The 23,162-nt window shown below is 40.8% G+C and overlaps 1 protein-coding gene across 3 annotated transcripts in view; it reads right to left on the bottom strand.

Annotated features, from left to right (window-relative positions):
• ATP8A1 (ATPase phospholipid transporting 8A1) overlaps nt 1-23,162 on the bottom strand; it is a 210,943-nt gene that overhangs the window by 37,675 nt on the left and 150,106 nt on the right. For all 3 annotated transcript variants that reach the window (XM_034770949.1, XM_034770950.1, XM_034770948.1), the window contains 4 exons: nt 20,606-20,744; nt 19,009-19,073; nt 7,478-7,650; nt 31-214 (listed from right to left, as the gene is read on the bottom strand). In XM_034770949.1, coding sequence (XP_034626840.1) covers nt 31-214; nt 7,478-7,650; nt 19,009-19,073; nt 20,606-20,744 — 561 coding nt within the window. The remainder of the gene's footprint in view (nt 1-30; nt 215-7,477; nt 7,651-19,008; nt 19,074-20,605; nt 20,745-23,162) is intronic.

Raw genomic sequence — 23,162 nt, 5'->3', positions numbered from 1 at the left:
TTTAACATGTTTGACAGCATAATGATTTACCTGTGCTATGGAGTAATCCGAAGAATTAGCTGCCTGTAGCCCTTCATTTCCACTAATACCAACGCCAACATGTGCTGTCTGTATCATACTAACATCATTTGCTCCATCACCAATTGCCAGTGTTACTACTTTAACCTGTTTTTTTACCATTTCTACTACTTCAGATTTCTGAAGAGGAGACACCCTTTGGGAAAAAAAAAAAAAAAAGAACAAACCCTGAACATGGAAATTCTGAATGCACATTATGTTAAAATATTTTTTTGTTCTGCTAAAGGGCAATAAAATAGATTAAAGACAGTATCTGTCATTGAAATTCTCTTTTTACCTCCCTCAAAGACACATTCACAGGATTTTTCAGTAAGGTTAGAGTAGGACTGGGTTTCCCATACATATGCCAAACATCATTAAAATACCTGTTATGAAATGCAGAAATTAATATAGCATTAAGGCTGTATAATTAAAATATTAAAAAGTCAGAAAATGTAAAAGGGAAAGTCCCAACAGCAGTGTTAACTTTCCATTGTATATTTTATATTTGTTTTAGATATGTTTTATATTTTATTTATATATTTTAGTGTGTTTATTTTTACAAATAGTAATATAATAAAACCACACATTAAAATAGAAAAACAGGAATAGACAAATAGTAAAAGTGGGCAACATTGCTGAGCTAACAGATGTTGGAATCTTAATTTTACAAAAAAGTCAAGGAATGAAAATTTTAACTATGCAACTATACTGTTTTACTCTTTATTGCACTGCTTTTGCAATTGCTGGCCTCCTCCCGCAGAACAAATTTTTGTACTGAGCCAGGGGTCCTACTGTTTTCTGCTGAGCTTTATAATGGGAACCTGCCAGGAAAGCGTGACATTTACCCGCTCTTCTCTTTTGGCTGACATACTTGCTATGAGGAACGATGTCTTCTGACATAGGTGAGGCAAGGAGCCGGTGTCCATTGGCTCAAACAGAGGGCCCATGAAAGCAGCCAACACAATGCTATAATGATGAATCCTTCATTGGAGAAAGACAAACAACACCTTTTTAAAAAAAAACTAGAAAGTCTTCCCTAAGTGGAGGGTGAATTCCTGAGATTGCTGCAAAATGGGCTCCCAGGAAACTCAGAAAAAAGACATGACAATTTGAGATATACCAGGTACTCTAAAATGTCCTGAATCCTAGTTTCTGAGGAAGGTATACCATGGAGAGTAGACCACATTGAAAAGCTTCCAGTTAGCTAAATAAGCAGATCTAATGGGTTGCTTTCTGCTATTAAGAACATCCTCTGAACTGCCACTGAGAAGTCTTTCTCTGCCTGATCTAGCCACTCAACAACCATACTGTATGGTACCAACTGTTCAAGACTGGATGCAATAACTGCCCATGTTATTGGGACAGTAGGTTTGGAAGAGGAGGCCGAGGCCCTGGAGGCTAAATCAAGAGGCTGTGAAGATCTGAGAACCAGCATTGTCTCAACCATGCTGGAGCTATAAGAATTATTTTGGCATGGTCTCGCTACTAGAATATCCCAATCTCAGAGTGATTAGGACCCATTTGTCCATTGTTATAGATTCCCAAGCAGTGAGGAAATGGGATAATCCTCCCCCCAGAATGGTCGGGGGACAAGGTGGTAGGAAAATCACCAATGACTGTACTGCTGTCATTGAAAGAGAACGCAAATGGGCTGCTTTCCATGGCTGAGTTTGCGATTTTGTGTTTCTTTTTTGAGAATATGGTTGCCTTGATGTGTGGAAAGGCTGCCTATAATACTATACTATACTATAATTGAAGTTGTTGAGATATGTATTGGGGGCTGGAGTATAGATCCTAATGAGCATTGTTAGAGTCTTTAAAAGAATGTAAGATCTCATTGCTTTTATCCAAAAACAAGTAACAACCATCAGAAGGAAAGTCTTTAATAGTTGTTGAACGTCTGTAGCTATGCCCGAGTTCTGTACCCAGGAAGCTCGCCTCATTGTCATTGCAGAGGCCATCAAGCGTTAGGTACATCACAACAGCCCTTCTTGCCTTGGAATCTATGAATCCAGCAGATTGGACTGGTGTCAGCCACCCCAGGAAAGCCTTAAATTCCTCTCTTGCCTCCTCTCTAGTAGCTTTTCGGTTAATTTGGATATTGCATCCCAGTTTACAAAGTCCTATTTAACTATCAGTGCTTGCTGATTTGCTACATGCATCTGTAGAGAGAATGCGGAATAATTATTTTTTCCCAAATAAGCCAAGCCTCTTGGTCTTTTTTTCTTTATTTAAATCTCCCTTGATGCAATCTCTCCTTAGTGGCCGTCAACACTAAGCAACTTGGGGTTGGATAGGAATTAAAACACTCAAAGCCTTGCATAGGGACAAAATAGTGTTTATCCATGCGCTTAGCTGTAGAGGTTAGAAAGGCTGGTATATGCCATAAGGTCTTTGCCAGTTCTAGAAGAGCTACACTAATAGGGAGGGGCAAAAGCCTGGAAAATGTCTAAAAGCTTGTGTTTTGTTGTACAAGCTTAGTTTGTATACCCAAAGACGCAGCCGTTCTTCTCAGAAGCTCCTGATGAGACTTAAAATCAAGTGTCTGGGATCATTAAGTCATGGGTGAGGAGGAACACAGGTTCAGATGAATCGTCTTGCAATAAAATTGGTTCCTAAGGCAATGGTTCCTCCTGCAGCATGGACTGCTCTGGGGGAAGAGTATCTTTTCGTACTTCCAACACAAGTGGCTCTGGAAGGTTTGTCTCCATGCATTCAGATGATCTTCTCCTAGTCTGAAGTGATGATCATGACCTTGGGGAATAGGAGACACACCAGATACACAATGGCCATTGAAGGAAAGTGTAAGGCATGGGGAGTCAGTAAGAACTGGGCCACAGTGATCTGTCCCTGCTGTATGATCAGTCCCACTCTAGAGATCAATGCTCCCCTTCTGGAGGTAATCTGGAAAATTTGATAGACCATCTGTGTCACGGGAGGGACAGCAAATAACTAGGAGAATGAACCAGACTGCGAGCGGTCAGTAAGCATTGGGGAGTGCAACATCTATTGGGGCTACTAGGCAACCTGATAATCTCTTTACAATGGGCGAAAGATCTAACCTCAGTACCAAGGCATGTATGGTAGTTGGTACCATAAAGGTTTCACGAGACATTGATGGCACAGCATCCTGAGATGGTTCTGGGAAAGAACTTGTAGTCGGTATGGTGGTAGAAACTGGAGTTTTTACCCAAGCCAATAATTGTCCCAGTACCAACATTCAGTGCCAATGTAGTGCCCAAGACTGAATGGCATCTGAAAACTGTACTGGTGCCAACACAGTGTGCACCAGTACCAAAAATGTTACTGGAGAAGGAGCTGAGCCCTTATTATACTTCTTAGCTGATACTGGCATCAGTACCACTAACAATCTCTACATCAGAGCTGAGGATATTGAAGACCCCCATACTGAAGGAGGTGCCAATAAAGCAATGGATTCATGAACCACAGGAGAGTCTGGGACAAAGAGGCAAGGCAAATCCTTTTCTGACTCATAAGCTCATGGAGTTGTCAGTACAAGAAATGTTGCTGCTGTAACAGTGTCCACTGGTACTGGACTAAATGGTCATCGTGCAGACAGTACCAGAATCAAGGGTACTGTACTGACATCCTCCTCCTTCAGTACTGGAGAGATGTGGGCTGATGGTCCAGCTCAATCCGGTGTACCTGCTGAATCCTGCTGGTGTCCTGAGTCCTTTTTCAAAGTTTTCTTTGACTTTAAGTATCGGGGGTAGCCGTGTTAGTCTGGATCTACAAAAACAACAAGGAGTCTGGTGGCACCTTAAAGACTAACAGATTTATTTGGGCATAAGCTTTCGTGAGTAAAGCATCCGAAGAAGTGAGTTTTTTACTCACGAAAGCTTATGCCCAAATAAATCTGTTAGTCTTTAAGGTGCCACCAGACTCCTTGTTGTTTTTGACTTTAAGTCACCTTGGTCTGTCTTTTGTGTCATTTTCTGGGGAGGCCCTGGAGAACATTAACCTCTTTTTCTCCAAGGAGAAGAGGCCAAGTCCAGGGGTCTGTCTGAGACAACCGCAGCTACATTTGCAGTCTGTGCACAGGAAGCAGGGTGATCGCTAGATGGGCCCAGAGCCAAGCAAGTCTCATCGCCTGCATCATGAGGTGGTGTTTGAGGTGTAGGTCTCCTGAAACCTGCATTTTTTTTCTGAACAAGTGGCAGATATTGGACCTCTCCTTAATGTACCCTTCACCCAGGTACAAAAGGCAGCGAGGCATGCAGGTCACTATTTGGAAAAGACACTTCGTACAACAGGCAGTGCTTAAAGCCTCTTGAGTGCTGCATACCAAAGAGGTTTAGCACTGAAAACTAACTACAGTATTAAAACACACTTTAAAATATAAATGAAAACTTAAACAACAGGTGCTAACTGTTAACAGATAAGGAGAAAATTAAATTAGCTATCTGCACAGATGAAAAACTGTGAGGTAAATCACATGGGGAGCTCTGACTCAGGCCATGGGCAGTGAGAAGAAAACAAGGTGGGTTGGGCAGCACCACCCTCATATAGCTTTGGGGGAAGCCACAAGGAAATACAAGGTGTATGGACTGCTGCAAAAGGTACTGCTTCAGAAAACTCACCGGCTCCAATATGGTGAGCATGCGCACATCTGAGTGGAATACATGTGTGAACCTTTTCTTTCTTAGAGTGCCTTTGTGTATTCCTACTCATGGGCAGTTGGTGAGAAGTATGGCCCAGGTGGAACATGGGCTGAATTCCCAACTGTATAAAGACTGTAGCACCATTTCAGAAATCTAGCACTGAAGTGAAATGCTATGTTTAAACAACTGCATCTCCTTATATAATACCAGGCATCAAAAGTTCAGTACCATGATGGGGCTCCTGCAACCCTAAAGGACACAGTTTACTAAAGTATCTGGAAGCTCAAGGCCCAGGGGCTCCGTCCCGATTAGGATTGCAATGTTGAGAGGCTCTCCAAAAAGAATTATTCTTATTTATACGGAAAAAATGATATCTTTATGGCTGTTAAGGAGAATCTGGGAAGGACAGATCCCCTCTCTTTCAACAAAAATTTAGTAAATCAAGTAAAATTGATGAATTAGGGCAGTGGAGGCACAATGTTATTTATATTAGTTAATTTACAAGAGTAAAAGGTGGTGTTTAATGATGGTTTTAAAAAAAGGAACCAGCTACTAAAAGTGAAATAAAGTTTTTATGATTGCATGCATTAGCCAAGTTCTTTGCCAACACAAACTGCTGGTATTAATAAAATGTTCCCTCAGCTCAACTGGAAGCATGCCTCACAGCCAAGTCTAGAGAGTCTGCTTGTCCTGCCATGGAAAAGATTGATATAGAAGGTTAAAACAGGCTCCTTTTTACAGGAGTATGACAGATGATTCATAGTCTAGTTTCACAGAGGAAAAATTTTCCTTGCTGCCTCAGCATAGATACTTCCTTCTTGTATTATTCCTTTTTTTCTCTTTCAAGCCCCTTCAGAAAAAGATGAAACGGGATAAAATTCTCTACATGAAAGAACCAAACTTTTTAATATAAATCAGAACGTAATTAAAAATAACTGAAAAAAATAATTAAAATAAAATAGCCCCCTGCACGTTGCTCACTCTTTATTTTCAGGGATTTTAGACATATTTTACATTTTGCTCTAGATCCCAACTGATACCTCTAGCCCTCCAGTCCCAGTAATCTAAATTCTTATTATTTGGTGGATACCACCAAATGATCTCTTCTGCTACTCTGGTGATTCACATAATGTCTAGCATGCCTAACAAAATGCCCACGCAAATCACAGGATGAATATTTTATACTTTTTTTTCCCCCTCATCTCCTGGACTTCCTGCTCTTGGGTGTAATATTCCTAATAAAGCTGCAGATGCTACTCAAACATGTACATTCATATTCAGGGCTGGCTCCAGCTTTTTTGCCGCCCCAAGTGGCAAAGAAAAAAAAGAAGAAAAAGAAAAACACGATTGAGCTGCTGCTGAAGTGCCGCCGAAGAGGAAGAGAGGGACTGAAGGACCCGCCGCCGAATTGCCACCGCAGACCCGGACATGCCATCCCAATAAAGGACGGAGTGCCACCCCTTTCTATTGGCCGCCCCAGGCACCTGCTTCCATTAATGGTGCTTGGAGCCAGCCCTGCTCATATTACTTCCAATCTTTGTATTCCTGGATTTAAGACCATTAGGAAAATATTATGAAAATACCTTTTTCTGATTAAAAAAAGATTCAGGGATGAAAATATACAAACTTCCATTTTATTCCTGGTGAATCTCAGGATTATTTACAGTAATAACTCTTACCCTTTTTCAGCTACATGATGTTAAATATTTAATCAGAAAGCAAGAAGATCAATTGATCTTAGATGACTTAAATGTATTAAACTCAAACACTGAAACTGGTAACACCAACACTTTTTTATTGTTATAGGGTAGCTGCTAGCAAATATGCCTTTGATCTATGGGCAACTACAGGCCTCAGTGGAGGTGAAAGGAGTACCAGACACCTTTCATTCAGCCTAAAGAAGGGAACAATTAAATACTTCTTTATTGACAGCTGATATAATGGAATCTACCACCCAAGTCACGGACCAGCAAGTCCAGGCTGGAGGAGAAACTGAACCATAGGGGCCATAGGATTTCCATGGTACCGATAGCAAACACAGGGACTGGCTGGATTGCATCTCTGTGCATAAGAATCAGGAAGTAACCTGGAAAGCCAGGAGAAAGCCCAAGAAGCACTGGTAGTGTGGCCCTTGGAGGAAGCCAAGAGAGAAAGCTGTTCTTATCTCTCAGTTGATGCTTTGATGCTTCTTTGATCTTGAACAAGTCCCCTTGTTATGGTGGGCTACCAATCTGAACAGACTGATGTCCATGATCAAGAGAATGGGCTTTGATTGTGAAGAAAAGGTCTTAATAGAACGTGTATTTCCTTTGCACTTTTTGTTGGGTATGAGTCCAGGCTTATAGGAAAAGTCTTAGAAGCTATCTCATATGCATTTTTGTCTACGAAGTGATCTCTATACAAGGCCCAGGAGCTGGAGTTAAAGGTGGATAGATAACCCTATGGAGATCAGTGCCTGAATCTTGTTGACCCTATCCTATGTTGGGTAAACACTGGCTGTTTTGAGCCAGATCCCGGACTCCTGTTTTGCTTGTCAATTCTGCCATGTTGTGATATGGACTACAATATCCTCTTCCATTGCACGATCACATAATATTATACAAACAACAAATTATAATATATGATTTACTTCTACAAAATCTGTATTGACTTTGACCTTTTATATTCTCTTTTCTCAAATGTTGTTAAACTAGCTAGCTAGCTATATATTCAATAAGACTGGTGCCAGAAACAAGTCTATTCCTGGATAGTATTTTATATTCAGAAAGAAAAAAAGTTCACACCTCAAACCTTACCTGCAACAAATAACAGCTTTACATGACAAAGCCAAATCCAGGAAATACTGTCTTACTCCAAATGTCAAGGCATACTTCAGTGTTTTACCATCAATTATAAGAGCAAAGTCATTTTCCTTTCTCAAAGCATCACCAAGTGTACTGCAATGACGACTAAGGGTCTCTCTTGTTCCCTGTTACACAACAAAATATACATGTTAATTATCTTTATTTCTATTTGTTGCTCCATTCAAAATAAGTTGTACTTTTTAATGCAGTAGTAAAGAGCAATTGATACTGTATTTCTACCACTAAACTTACACTGTACTTAATCTGTTGTCTGGCTATACTGAAAGGAGGACAGGAGACACTTGATATGGATTTAATCAGGCCGCAACTTTATTATTAGATGTCTGGGACTGCCCGACAGATAAAAGCATATAGTGCAGGCAACTCCATGTTTATTCAAATAACTATCCAGGGCTTCCACCAATGCCCATTCATTTTCCATTCAGGTCCCCAAGCTAACCCATGGCTTGGACCCGAACATCCATCCCCACTCATAGGACGGTTAAGATAGGCTATAGAAATGGGGGTTGGCTCCCTACTGTATCAATCATAGGAGCCCCGAAGCCCCTTCATTCTGTTCCTTTAACCAGCACTCCCTTTTAAGTCTTTTATGAGGTCATTTATCTAGACACTGGATGCCTTCCTTATGGAGTACCTGCATTGGATATCCACTCCACACTTACAAATTGAGACATATAGCCTACAACCTTTTCTCCTCACCATAATGAGTCCTCCCTGACACCTCCTGTGGGGAAGGTGAAAAAAAATCTCACTCCACCGAAGCCAATGTGGGAAAAGGAGAAAAATTCCTTCCTACCTCCCTCCCTAAAAAGGAGTGACTAGTGCAATGCCCACAGCAGGTCCTAATCCAACCTGATATTCGCATCTCTACGGGAGGGAGGGTGGGTGCCACCTTGCCTGCTGCATGGAGAAAGGGCTTCCAATACCCAGGGCTGGCACCTTTAAAGCCTTACATTTCCCAGAGGTGAGTCAGTGCCACAAAGCTGATCACCACCCACCTTTTTGCATCAGTTTCTGACCTCCTTCCTTCCCCCTCTGCCATAAAGCACTGCTGTCTTCCTTCGGCAAACCTGGACAATGTTCCCCCCACTTCAGGTGTGGTGTGGTCATGTATTTTTGCAGTTTTTGGAAAAAATTGTGATTATTACATCAAAAATATCTGGGGAAAATATGCCAGTGCCTTCAAATATTTTAGATATTATTTGTTTAGGGACAAATATATAAATTACTGTGATAGCCAATAGTGACTCTAAAGCTTTGAAACAGTTTTCAATATAACCTCATATTTACATGGTCATAACTTGCCAAAACATTCAACTTCTGGGCTAAATATTTCTTTATCTCATTCTTGGTTCTTGCCTGTATATACAAAATTAAAAGGAAAATCTAAGCAAAATGTCTTAGTAGTTTGAATTACTGGATAGTGAAAAAAACCTACCTTTCCCCCACTGTAGAAAAATTTGAACCATACATTAAACAACTCACAGCAAAAATAATTTAAATTTTAAATGGACATATAATTCTTAGTAAGGAAAACATGTGTTGCTACATTTGGGGTGGGGAAAAAATAAAAGTTACAAATAATCAATCACTTCTGGGTATACTTCGATATGAGCAGATCTTCATGAAGCTCCAGCCCCTTTGTGACATTAATGCATTTTTCATTGCCCAGCTTGGCAGGACCAATGGCTGCTGCTTTCAAGCTGCATATTGAAATATTCTTCAAATTCAAAGCTTTCATTAAAATAAAAACAAACGAACCCTCTCTATCTCTATGTTGCAAAGATGCAGCTATCCAAACATAAAACATTGAACTACTGCCCCATTAATCTAGATTTACATATAACTGATGCCAACCAAAAAGCGGAAGTAAAGACTAACCCTTCCCCAACGTTGTTCACCTATGAAAGGGACTATTTAAATAATGAAAGTATTAAGCACATGAAATTATTTTCTTTCGTTGAAAAACCCATGATACACAAAAACTACACACATGCAATATTAAGGACGTGTAGTTAAAAAAAATCTTAACATTTTAGGAAATAAAAAATTAAGGTTTCAAAAGCAACGTTAATTCTGCTGCAATGCATATACATAATATATTCTATTTCTGCTTTTCAGTTAAAAGTATAGCTTAATTATAATGCTATTCATAATGTAAATGGATGTGGAATACAACAAATTAAGGTTCTAACAATAATGCTTATTTTGCATTTCCTGACTTTTTATTATTTTACCTGTTCAACATTAATGTTGCATGAACATTGCATTCATCTTATGCATGAAACAAGACAGGAAGTAGAGATACAGTATTTGCAATAGAATAAAACCATTAACTGTATTCCTGTCCTTTGTTTCAACTATGGACCTTTTCACGACTCTTGGGCCTCAAGATGCCTACTTCCACATCTTGATAAGGCAAAAGCATAAGTACCACTTAAAAGTTTATTGTGGCCAATGACCACTATCAATACAAGATACTATCATTTGGGCTGTCAGCAGTCACCAAGGTGTTCACCAATTAACAGGCTGTGCTTGTAACTCAACTGTATCATCAAAGCCTGAAGGTGAACCTATATCTGGATTCCTAGCTCATGAGAGCTCAGTCCTATAGTGTAGTAGCTGAGACCCTGTGGGAGGGCTTGCTTCTTCTTCACATCTCCCAGTCTGTGAGTAAACAAATAAAAAATACATGCTGGTCTCAACTCAGATTCTAAGAGCCCTGCCAATATTTCACCAGGGCTCCTGCATGCCTATCTCAAGATGGTTCCAAAATCCCATCCAGTGAACCTAGCTAGGTCCAGGCTTGAAGGCCCAGTGACATGTTGTGTGTATTAGTCTTGACGATTGCCTGCACTTTTGTCACCCATCCCCTTTGCAAGATTACAGATGTAGCCATTGCAAAACTGGTTGAATCTGTTGTACAAACCAAGTATTTTATAGTTTGGATATGACAGTTTCTTCTTAAGAAGGTCTAAGACTCTTGTGAGGCAGCACAGCTAGAGTATGTCATCAAGAAGTTGCCCTTCCCTCAGCCTGCTCTTCAAATAATGATAGATAAGGATGTTTCCACTCTGGGTTTAGGAGCATACTGAGCATTTTTTACTGTTGAGGTATTTGAAGACTGCAGGAGTCAAGAATAAATAAATTTGCTAGAGCCCAGGGCTATCAGGCTGCCTTTCAAATCCTTTCTCCCATAGATCAGAGGGGATCTTCTAAAGATTTTCACTGATATTATAGTCTCAATGTATTTCCTGGACAGGGAGGATCTCAGCCAACTTGTGTTATATCAGGAGGTTATCGATCTGTGTGAATGATGCATCTGGAATGAAGTGACCTTTATTTATACCTCCATGGTGCATGTTTAAAAAAAAGATACCATTGCCAACAATCTGAGTTGGAATGTTGGCGTTGGAGTGGTTCACATAAGTGGTCACTCAAACCCTCTGTGGTTGTATGATATTTGTAAGGGGTTTGCTCATGCTGAAGACCCAGGTCAATTCACTTGTATATTAGTATAAATCAAAGTAATTGTTAAATGTATAAGAGGGTTTGGTGTTTAAACTTCATGAAAATGAATGGAATATTACATGCATTGTTTTTACTTATGTGTATCCTGTTATAATGGAGTAGCAAATATTTGCATTGTGCATACCGCTGTAACTAAATAACCCATCAAACAACGAAGAAGCCTTGTGGAATGCAAATGAAGAACTTTAAAGGAAAGTGCTAATTTCAAAGTAAGTGGTCATTGTGTGGTCAAAGACTATAAATAGATTCCTCACATTCTGTCATCAAAGGAAAGGCCCACATGGGTAGTGACCCTGTCAGCTTGCTTTCTGTGAGAAGAAGCTATAAGTATGGATTCAGGGAAAGATCCTTCATCTCTGGACTGTTTGGATTCTAACAGGGTGGAACAACTGAACGAGAAGACAGAGATCTCCAGAGTTATTCTGGGTAGTCCTGAGAGACTTTTGGGAAACTGGTAGTTTATTACATCACTGCCATCATTTGGAATTATAGACTGTGGCTCACCTGTACATATATTTTGCCTGCTTCAACCTCTCAATAACTCTCACTCCTTTTCTTAGCTAATAAACCTTTAGTTAGTTTACTATAGAATTGGCTACCAGTGAGGTCTTTTGTGTAAGATCTAGAGTAGCAATTGAGCTGGGGTAAGTGATTGGTCTCTTGGGACTGGGAGCAACCTAATGTAGTGTGATTTTTGGCTTAAGTGACCTATTATCACAAAGTCCAGTTTGTCTGGGTATTAAGATAGACTGGAGAGTTTGATTGGGCTGTCTGAGACTCCATGGTAAGACTGGTATAGTGATCCAGAAGTTCACATTTGTTACTGGCTTGGTGAAATCTAATTATAGAACACATCATCAATATGGGGGTTCTGCCCTTTTTTCTGACAGTCTGTCCTGAGGTGGGTACACATGATCATGAGCCACTCCAGACAGCGAGATGGGGCATCAACATGGGCTTGTTTGCTACAAATCTAAAGAGTGTCTGATGTTGTGAGGGACTGAAGGCCAGACTTAACTCACTCATTGTATGCATCTAATGTCTTTCTACTACACTGGGAGAAAGGGCTTATTTAAATCTTTTTTTAATTTCTTCTCAATGCATGTGGCTCTTAATTCTCTTCATACATCAGCAGGGTTGCTAGGCTTTAGGGCAGAATGCCCTGTCCCTTGTCCCAGGACATCAAAGCAGTCATGCTGCAATCCAGAAAGGCTTAATTATGCTACCACATTAAAAAAAAATTAGAAACCTTTCGAGATAGTTAAATCTACATACCACGAATGATAAAAGAGCTGTTAGCTACTACTTATATCTAAGCTGTTTAGAAAAAAATCAAATGGACTATCTATGCCTTTGGAGACTAAGTGGATAATATTATGCATCTGGTCACAGTATGAAGTATTTGATGTTCCCATGCCTGAGTATCACCTCAGGTGTCAGTTACTTAAGGGGACACAATTTTTTATTACATGTATCTATGATAAGCCCGTAACTGAAATCTTTAGGGCTGCTATGAAGATTTTGGTTCACAGCCTCACAAATCCCTATTTTTTGAACACAGCATCAACAGCAGATGTTTGTTTTGGGAGGGCAATATTTCTATCACTGTTTTAAATAGCAGGAATTCTCAGTCCACTTCTTCAGGAAGGTTGCTGAGACCTAATCTCCTACAGTGGGACTCTATGAAAGCAGTATCATGAAGGAGAAATGGAGATTAAATATTTATAGTAACTCTTGTTCTTTGTGTGGCCTTCAGAAAGCCACAATTACCCTCTCTTTCTCCTGTTTTATGCTTGAAAGCCCAGCTGCAAAGAAGGCTTTTGGAGGTCGACAGGAACAGAGAAACTTATTTATACCTTTGCTGTATAGAAAGTTTGACTTGAGGAAAATATACACTCCATGAGGGCTGCTCCTCAGGAATATAGTTTCTGTATTTTTTCCTCTTGGGAAGACAGTCTTCACAATAATCCCACCCTATTTAGCCTGGGACATGTTAAATTCAACATGGTCATGGGATCATTTCAATGATTTATATAAATATGACAATCTAACATACAAATACTGAGCAGAAGTAATTTTTAAATACACTTTTAAATGGGCTTAATGGGACTAGCATCCTAGGATCTGCCCCAACCCTTTTTTCCAGAATACATATTTTTTGCCCACATTGTAAGGCACCGGAGGCAAAGTTTTCCGGATTCTCTTTCTCAGATGGAAGATGATGGGGGTTATTTTTTAAGATTGGAATTTTTCCTTTTAATTTCCTAGTCTCCTCTTCCTCTGTTGAAATTGCAACGGAAGGTAGACCTCTCTTTTTGTCTACAATTACACCCTCCAGATAGTAATATTGTGCCATGGCTATACATATTCTTAAAATGTTTAGTATGAAGTAGCTTCTCCTCTGTTAACATTACAGTTACATAAAAATGAAAGTCTAGGAAATAATTTATAAAATAAAGACTTACAATTACAATAGCGTATTTTATTCACTGAACAGTTGTTTTTTCAAAAAATGTGCTCTTGATTAACAAACACTGCAAGATACTGTGTATTATGGCTATTTCTAACCTCTGCACACGATTCATTTAACTTTTGACTCTACTTGTAAGACTCTGATATTGATTACAAAGTTTACTTTTCACCTCAACTTCCATTGTTGTTCGTAGTACAAGAAGCATAAATAGATTCTCTAAATTATCCTTAAAAACTCTCATTGCAAACTTAGCAAAACTGTCCACTACTTTTAGGCATTCTAAAAGAGTTTTTAAAAATACCTTCCCTATGGGGAGATTTTCCAATTTTTTTTGAGGGGCTTTTAAACTGTTGTACTACAAAAAGTGATTTTGTACTCATGATAACACAGGGTTCTATATTTATTTCTCAAGTACTTCCAAATCAAATAGGGAAGTATCCAATACGAAAGAAGATTTTCAAATCTCAGGTTAACTATGCAGAAGATGGCAGTTAGAAGAATCAACCTGTATTTTTTCCTGCTGCTGCACCAACACCAGTGATAAGTATTGTACAACTGAAACTTATCTGATCATTTTGGTATAGATGAGCGAGGCAGAATTGAATCCAGCATGCTTTTCCATAGCTATTCAGACTCTGCAGTGATAACAGGAGTGTGACAAGGTGGACTAGACCCAGAGGCCCCCTGGCTGGAGGCCTCAGGGTCCTGCCACACCCATCCCAGGAAAGGAGCAGTAGAGAGGTTGTCCAAGAGGGCTACAGTGGCTGCAGGAGAAGCAGCCAAGGGGAGAGGCTGCAGGAAACAGCCAATCAGCACCCAGCAGGCCCATAATAAAGGAGCTGCAGGGCCAGAGTGAGCTCTGCTGCAGACTGAAAAGGACATACCAACTGAGGGTCCTATGATGGGCCCTGTTGGACTGTTTTAGAAGACTGAGCCCAGGGATGGCTGCAGGATATTGGGGACATTTTGGATTGTGTACCCCAGAAGGGATTTTTTTGTTTTGCACATGGACAGAGTGTAACTTGGCTGGAGGGCTGGGTCACCAACGACCCTCCTGACGAGGGCAGCGGCCAACAGGGGGTGCCACAAGTGGAGAAAATTGAGAAAAAACTGACGGCATGCATACACTTGGCTAGGAGGCACTCGCAAGAGCTGAGTGCACCCCATTACAAAGATTAAAAGCTGTTTGTATCAACAAATTAAGTAGAATTACTGAAACAAACAACCACAGCACATTAATGACATGCAGCATTGTCACGTGAGCTCTTTAAGAGAGCTGGCTTTTGAACCCAAAGAGAAGTCTGTTTACATTTTTTTTAAAGTAATTTTCTACCTTTGTGGAGATAATCTTGAAATTCTAAACTAAAATAAACCAATCAGTAGGATTGAAAGGACCAAAAAAACCTGGGCTTCACTTCAGAATTAGGAGGCCAGTAGTACCTTCAGGTCCTCTCACATCCCAAATTTTATGTAAAATGAGAAAGTTAAGTTTGGGATGTATCCTAAAGAACCATTTTGCTAACGCTGCCCAAATCCCTTAGGTTGGCCTTATATATATTGGTGTGAAAATGGAGGACAGCGATCAGAGTTTGGAGTTGTTGTTTTTTTGCCTGTTGGCTAACAATTGTTTCACAAGTCTTCACAAAAACATTAAGGCCAGCTTTGCATGTAAATAACGTAGCTTTCCTTGAAGGCTGGAACTGAGCCAGTTGCTGCTCTGCAGAGGCAGTCACCATGCAGCAGGTGCATCCACCATTGCTTTGGCAGCTGATGCAAGGGCAACTCCCCTCTTGTGTTCTTCACCAGCACCAGTAGGAACACATAGGAAATGAAGGCTGTAGTCCTCACAGCCTTCCGCTAGCAGTGCAAGGAAGGGAAGAGCTGGGGCCAAACTCCTGCTGCACTGAATCAGCGTTTTGCAAACACTGTACCCCACTTCTTTCCTTCCCAGTAACGGTGTGCCTACTCATTCCCATCCCACAGACTTTGAAAATCCAGTACTGGCTTGACCAAGCATAGTAGCCAGGGGAGACTGCTTGATACACCTGATCACATCAAGCCACCCAGATAAAAACATAGGCAGTAGTGGAACATATTTTACTCAGGGAATATCACATGCACCATCAATTGGTGCAGTATATTTCTAAGAGAGCAACTTGAAACATTGGCAGCACATCACTGACACAGAGCTAAAATTTTATAAACTACCTCTAAATTTGAGCACACAGTTTGATGAACACTATCTACTTTTGGAAAAATGACTTATGCAGTGAAATTAGGCAGATGTACAACTGGCCAGTTTTCACATATAAATTCAGATACTATGTGAAAATCTGTTTGAAAAATCTCCCTGAGAGAAAACATGAAGAATACAGTGGTGCTATGGAGTCACTTTTCTGAATATAACTCTACCAAAAGCAAACATCAGTTTGGAACATGCTTGCATATTGATAAGTGTTTGTGCAATTAATACTGCAGAACTCACTACTCATTCTGAGTAGGATGTACGGGACTACGTATCTTCAACAAAAGGCCTTTGTGAGGGAAGAAAAGACCTCAGACAATCTGCCTCTTCCCCTTAAGTCGTATCTATGGTCCATTCTTCTACCTGGACTGTGGTATGGAGCTCTTGGTCCCAACCGATCCCTGGGGTGGGGGTGGGGAGTCATCATCACAGAGGACTTGGAAGCTAGGTAATTCTCAGTGAGCTGGATGGTGTCCATCATGGTCTCCAGATGGTGCTGCAACACCCACTCTCTTCCCCCAAGGAGAAAGATCTGGACAAACTGCTTTAGTGGGACCAGTTCAGCGAAACTGCGCTCCTGACTTCGCCTCTGGCTTGAGCCATCTCTAGCATGTGTTCCGCAGCTTCTGGGTGGACAGGCGGAGTCGGGCTCATGGTGGGTACCATTCCTCCCGGGAGCATTGATGGAATGTCCTCTCCGAGATGTCTAAGGCATCGAGGATTGTGGCCTTAACCAGGGCATATTCCTTGGCGGCAGCGGGGTCTAAAGCACAATATGTGGTCTGTGTTATCCTGGTTAAGTACAGGGCCAGCACTGAACCCCATTGGTCTCGGGACCACTGAGCTACCACAGCTACTCGCTCAAAAGCAGGGCTGCCCAGGGGGGAGGGGCAAGTGGGGCAATTTGACCCAGGCCCCACAGGGGCCCCCACGAGAATATAGTATTCTATAGTATTGCAACTTTTTTTTATGGAAGGGCTTTGCCCCAGGCCCCCTGAATCCTTTGGGCGGCCCGGCTCAAAAGTTTCTAAGAAAGCCTCAAGATCATCATCAGGCCCCATCTTGGTAAGCCTGATAGTTAGTTGGCTCTGCTGGAGCACTGGGTCACAATATGGAGGCCACCTGCTGGACCAGCTGCTGCTGCTGCTGGGCTTGTCAATTCATGAATTAAATGCTGCTGCTGCATGGCCATCTGGTGCAGGAGTGTTTTGCTCAGCCATCCTTTCAATAGCTGTTCCATCTCCATTCAAAGGCTTTCCTTTTGTTTGTTTTTATTTAAATTCCCTACAGCAGGGACCAGGGCACTGCCCGCATTCTTCACCAGTTGTGATTGCGCCTTTGGTGGCTACGTGGTCTAGTGGCTAGCTCGCTGGTCAGAGCAGTTGGAGGGGGACCCAGACCCTCCCCAGAGTCCTGTATGGTTCAGCCCCTAAACAGGGGTTGATGGGTCTGCCTCTCTGCCGGGTGGGGCGAATAGGAGGGTTGAAGACCCATTTCCATGGGTGACTTCCTATTAAAGTCTCTTTAATCTGTGGTGTGGCTCCCACAATTATCCCACAGTAAGCAAGCTCCTCTTGGCAGGGAAAGGCTTATTTGTCTCCAGTGGCTGCGTTGGCTGGCAGGTCACTGATCCGTCCCTTCAGGTAGGTGAACAGAGAGCTCTTGCCTCCTCGCCAATCAGCCCCCAACTGAGCCAGGCTCCCTTCTTTTCTCTCCCCTCCAGGCCTGGCATTGGCTGCAGGTATATTGGGGTGGGGCTAGCTGAGCCCACATGTTTTCTTTAACCCCTGCTGTGACAGGCAGCAGTTTCTGTGCTCCTTCACACAGGTCTCATTGTTACTGGACTCAGAGGAGTCTTCCATTCTGCAGCACCAGGGCCAGCAACACATGGGGAAATAATAAGAATAACTGGTCGGAGAAGCCTTCACAGTCTCTTGACATAGCAGTCACTCAAGTCTCAAACATGGATTCTGAATTTTTTATCTTCTAATTTCTTGGCTTTTTCACTGGGTGTTGGGTGTTTTTCATCCAGCCCCTATACACCATCACTAAAACCCTCAGCTACCAAACATCATGCTGCCTTGCTTGTTATGCTTCTCACTCTCCTCTCTTTTCTGTTTATTAACTCCTTCTCCCTCAGTTTCCCTCTGCATTTACCCAACTCACCTCTTATACTCCTATAATCCCCTCCTCAGATTCAACTTCAAGTGATCTGAACAGAACTATATGGTGAATTCATCTTAATACTTTTGGGGTTTTCCCTTTAAGTCTTTTGGGGCAAAGGTAACTTTCATGCAAGAGAGATTTCTTTTCATTCTCTGGTTTTAATTTTACTCAGGGATCCCTTAGAGGGATACGATTTTTCCATTCCTTATCCTTCTCAGCCCCAGGAGATGTTCCCACTTAATGTCATAATCTTTCCTGATCTAAAGACCTTTTCTGCCATTTATGAAATATGGTATGTTGTTTAGAATTCTAAAGGGCAAAAAATAGCTCATAGGGATCAAAACCTTTTTGGGGGGTTTCTTATGAGCTAACACAACATTTTTATCTCTCCTACACTTAATCACATTGTTAGAAAGGTTGCAATGCAGTAAATCTGAGGTATAGAAAATGGTAACTGACACTATTATTACACATGGATTTCAAAGTACATATCTGGCACAGGTCAGTGGATCTGCATCGGATTATAAAAGGGGTAAATATGGCCCAATCACTTACTCAAGTTTAAGAGATTAAAATGATTGATAAAGTTGGTAAATGAAATTCCTGCTGTTGACATTTCAATATTTACTTAGTCATTTGAGTTTTTTTAACAATAATGTTTGATGCATACCATACACAGGCACTAATTAGTGCTTTACCAAATATTAAATATTCCGTATAAAAACAGACATGAATTAGCTCTAGCCATTCAGCAGCACTATGGCCCAATCCTTTTATTATGCAGCTTTCCTGATGCATAATAAGCAGCAAATTATTTTGGCTAGCTGACCAAAAACTCAATAAAATAAGAAAAGGAATTAAACTATTAGTTTTAATAGTTTCTAACAGTTTGCTACATTAGACTAAAGTAATAGATGCTAAAGTTGCTTCTCTCGCAAAGGAAATATATTTACAGATATCTGGATATTTTAAGTAAAATAAAACAATGTTTTAATGGGGCTTTTAATCATTATTTTTCATATTGAAGAATTTGCAGATTTTACTTACATCAAGAGACCCTTCATTGATAACAATGAGTCCCATGTTCTTTTTCAAAAGTTTACATGAGTGACCTGTTAAAAAAAATGTTACAAATAACTGCTCTACTCTAGAACATTGATAATTTAACCAAATATTTCCTCTTTAAACTAAAGATGAAATTTTGAAAAACATTCAACATCTAACACATTAGCACAGTCATTTTGCTAAGATTATCATAGCTAGTATGTAATTGTGCACAAATGTTTATAAAATCCTGTAACTTCCATGTACCAAAAACAATGGGAGTGTGCAATTCAGGTGCTTGTATGCAGAAATAGCCACGTTGGGTGTGTGTGCAAACTCCTAAGGTGTGCATGCAGATAGGATATTTGTGCTTGTATGTTCGACACATGGTAATGTATTGTACACAACTGTGTGTGCTTAAGAAAAAGTCTGGCCTATTCTTTACAGTATTTATCACAAGAAAAGAAAGGCAACTTTTTGGAATACAAAATGTAAAAATAATTCCAACCAGCAATATTTGGTCTGATAATATTTTCATCCTGTTCTTATGATGTTATCACTTGAACAGAGCTATATTTTCACTAGATAAATGATTCTTACAGGATTTATGAAAATTCCCAATAAAATATCCATAACATGTATGTGACATTGCACATTCATATTAGTATTGACTTGGCATTCTACTATGATAACCTTTTAGGAATAAGGAACGGAAATAGTCTAGCTAGAACACTTTAATATTATAAGAAAAATAACAATCATGTAACAATACTAGGAATACCAAGCTTGCTGATTCAGTGACAAACTTGTTTTTGTTCTTTTTGGGTCTGAGCTGGCAAACATCTATGCACATGTGTAAGTTTACTCCCACAACTAGTTCCATTAATATCAGTGAGCCTATATGCCTGAGTAAAGTGTTTGGAAGATGAGGCGCACTGTATTGATGCCTCCAGAACACCTCCATATGAGAATGCCCCATGTGATCCACACCATAAGAATACATATCTACTTCAAAATGCTTTAAAAAAATTAAAACCCTGTGCCACCCATCTGTACTTCATCTGCTTTTTAAAATTTATCTTCTTATAGAGCTGGAAGGAAAATGTGAACTATTTCTATTTATCTTTTTGGTGGGAGTTCAATAAAATGCTTTGCAGGAGTTCTGTGGTTTGAGGGTGGTCACACTTTGCAGCAGCATCTCCCAAATAAAACCTCAGAAAGAAATAATTTAAAAATGTTAGGAACTTACAGGACCAAAGTTTTGTTAAGGTGGATTCGACTATAGATAGGTATCAATTATTTATGGAGCAAACAAATAAAATCCTTCAAGAACTACTTTTTAAGTGAACAAGCAGAGGAAAGCCAGAAAATTCTAAATTAACGTTGTACTATGAAATAAATTGGTCTTAAGCTTTTTTTCTCAAAATACTGCATAATCAGCTAGCACTTAAATCCTGGAGTGCCACATGATACTGTTACCTCTACAATATACCCCGCTTGTCTGAAAGCATTTTTGCTCTAATTCCTTTACATCTTGGATGGCTTTTATCACAAGATTCTTAAAAAGATCTAACTACACCTCAAAAATCAAATACAATACCAATGTTAATAGCAGTCTCTTGTTTGTCTCCAGTAAGAATCCAAATTTTGATGTCTGCTTTCATTAGAGTTTCTATGGTTTCAGGCACTTTGTCTTGCAGCTTGTCTTCAATGGCTGTAGCTCCAAGCAGTTGAAGATTCTGTGAAAACGCAGAATTAAAGACATAATTAAAGGACTTCAAATTGAAGTTTAGCTACTGAAATCTCCAATTTTTTCCAGAAGCAGTAATTTTAATATTTACTTTTCTGAACTCTTCACACATATCTCTTAAACTGTATTGATCACCTTGGTTTAAAGAACAAGGATTTTCCAGACTATGTTGGTGAGTCTTGAAAGCTTCCCTTTTCAGTCTTTATAGGCTAGATCATCTAGTCTGATTTGTATAACATGGACCATAGAATTTCACCTAGTTACCCATGTACTGAGCTGAATAAATTGTGCCTGACTAAAGTATATCTTTCAGAAAGGCTTTCAGTCTTGATCTTAAGACTTCTAGAGATGGAGAATCCACCACTTCCTTTGGTAGTTTGTTCCAATGGTTAAGCACCCTCACTGTTAAACTATGCTTTATTTCTAATTTGAATTTGTCTGGCTTTAACTTAGCTCATATCTTCTCAAGTGAAGGTACTTATACACCGTAATCATTTCATCTCTCACTCTTATCGTTTTGATAAACTAAACAGATTGAGCTCTTCAAATCTCTCATTGTAAGGCATTTTCTCCCAGCCCTTAAATAATTGTTGTGGTGTTTCTCTGCACCTTCTCCAATATTTCAAATATCCTTCTAAAACTGTGGCCCTGGAACTAGGTGCACTATTTCAGAACCGGTCTCATCAATGCCACATGTAAGAATAAAATTGTTTCCACATACCTCCCTATTTCTACATGCAAGGATTGCATTAGACCTCGTGGCCACAGCTTTGCACTGGGAGCTCATGTTCTGTTTGTGCACTGTGACCCTTATATCCTTTTCAGAGTCACTGCTTTCCAAGGTACAGTCCCCCATTCTATACGTATGGCCTGCATTCTTTGATCCTACATCTAGGATCATGAATTTTGTTTGAATCGGCCCATTTTACCAAGCAATCCAGGTCACTGTGTGTGACTAGTCTGCCCTCATCATTTACCATTCTGCCAATCTTTGTATTATCCACAGATGTTATCAATAGGGATTTAATTTGCCTCCAGACCACTGATAAAAATATTTGATAACATTGGGCCTAGAACTTGCCCTTGTGGAACCCTTGATTGACTTTTTGAGATCTGTCAGATAGCCAGTTCCTAATCCATTTAATGTGTGCTTGTATAGTGCTAATTTTTTAACAATGTTGTCCAGTATTAAGTCAAATGCCAAACCTAAGTCTAAATATATTATATCTATGAAGTTACCGGTATCCACCAAATTCGCAATCTCATAAAAATATGAAATTAGGTTTGTCTGACAAGACCTATTTTCAAGAAACTCATGTTGATTGGGATTAATTATATTCCCATCCTTTAATTCTTTACTGATTGAATACTGTATCAGCTTTCCATTATTTTGCACGTGATGGATGTCAAGCTAACTGGCCTATAATTCCCGGGGTAATCTCATTAGCCCTTTAGAATACTGGCAGTCTTTTGGAATTTCCCCAGTATTCCAAGTTTTATTAAAAATTGACATGAACAGTGATCTCCTCAGATAACTCTCTGCAGACTTTTGGGTGTATGCTGTCCACAACTGCTGATATTAAAATGTTTATCCCTAGTAGATGTTTAGATATTGCTCTTCTAGCACCAGATCCTTCTTTCTTCATCCAATTCCTCTCCCATCTTTGTGGCTTCTTCAATGCTGCCCTCATAACACATGGAACATCCTCCACCTTACTGCCTCTGGTTGTGCATCCAAAACTTGAGGCATGGAAATCAGAGGTCACTTTTAAAAATTTGGGTCTAAGTGACTTGTCAAAGGCCACAGAGGGTATGAATGTAAAAGAAGGGATTAGCACTAAGAAGTTTCTGGTTTTACTACTGTACTCCAACCCCACTTTCTTTCTTTTAATGTTTCCAAGTGCATCTGTCCTATTTGAGCCCAGTCAATGCTGAGAAGAAGGGATGGAACAATAATTAAGAGAGACAGAGACAATTTGTAGAGGTACTAAGCTAGGGTTACCATATTTTGTGCCTCCCAAAGGAGGACACTCCACGGGCCCGCCCCCAGCCCCGCCCCCGCCCCAACTCCGCCCCCTCCCCAAAGTCTCCGCCCCCTCCCCTGCTTCCCGCGAACATTTGAGTCGCGGGAAGCCTGAAGCAGGTAAGGGGGAGTGTGGGGGGAGGAGGCGCGGCCCAGGCTGGCCCCGGCCCTGGGGTGCCGGCCCCGGCCCACCACCCCCGGCCCGCCCAGCACTGCGGTCCCCGGCCCGTCCCCCGGCCCCGCCGGCCCGTCCCCCGAGCCCCCGGCCCGGCCTGGCACTGCCGGAGCCCCCGAGCCCCGGGCCCAGCCGCCGAGTCCCTGCCGGAGCCCCCGAGCTCCAGGCCCGGCCCCGCCGGAGCCCCCGAGCCACCGCTGGAGCCCCCC

Source organism: Trachemys scripta, chromosome 5, assembly GCF_013100865.1.
Source record: "Trachemys scripta elegans isolate TJP31775 chromosome 5, CAS_Tse_1.0, whole genome shotgun sequence".
Taxonomy (NCBI): domain Eukaryota; kingdom Metazoa; phylum Chordata; order Testudines; family Emydidae; genus Trachemys; species Trachemys scripta.
The sequence above is the reverse complement of the archived record's forward strand: the minus strand, read 5'-3'. Positions and strand labels throughout refer to the sequence as shown.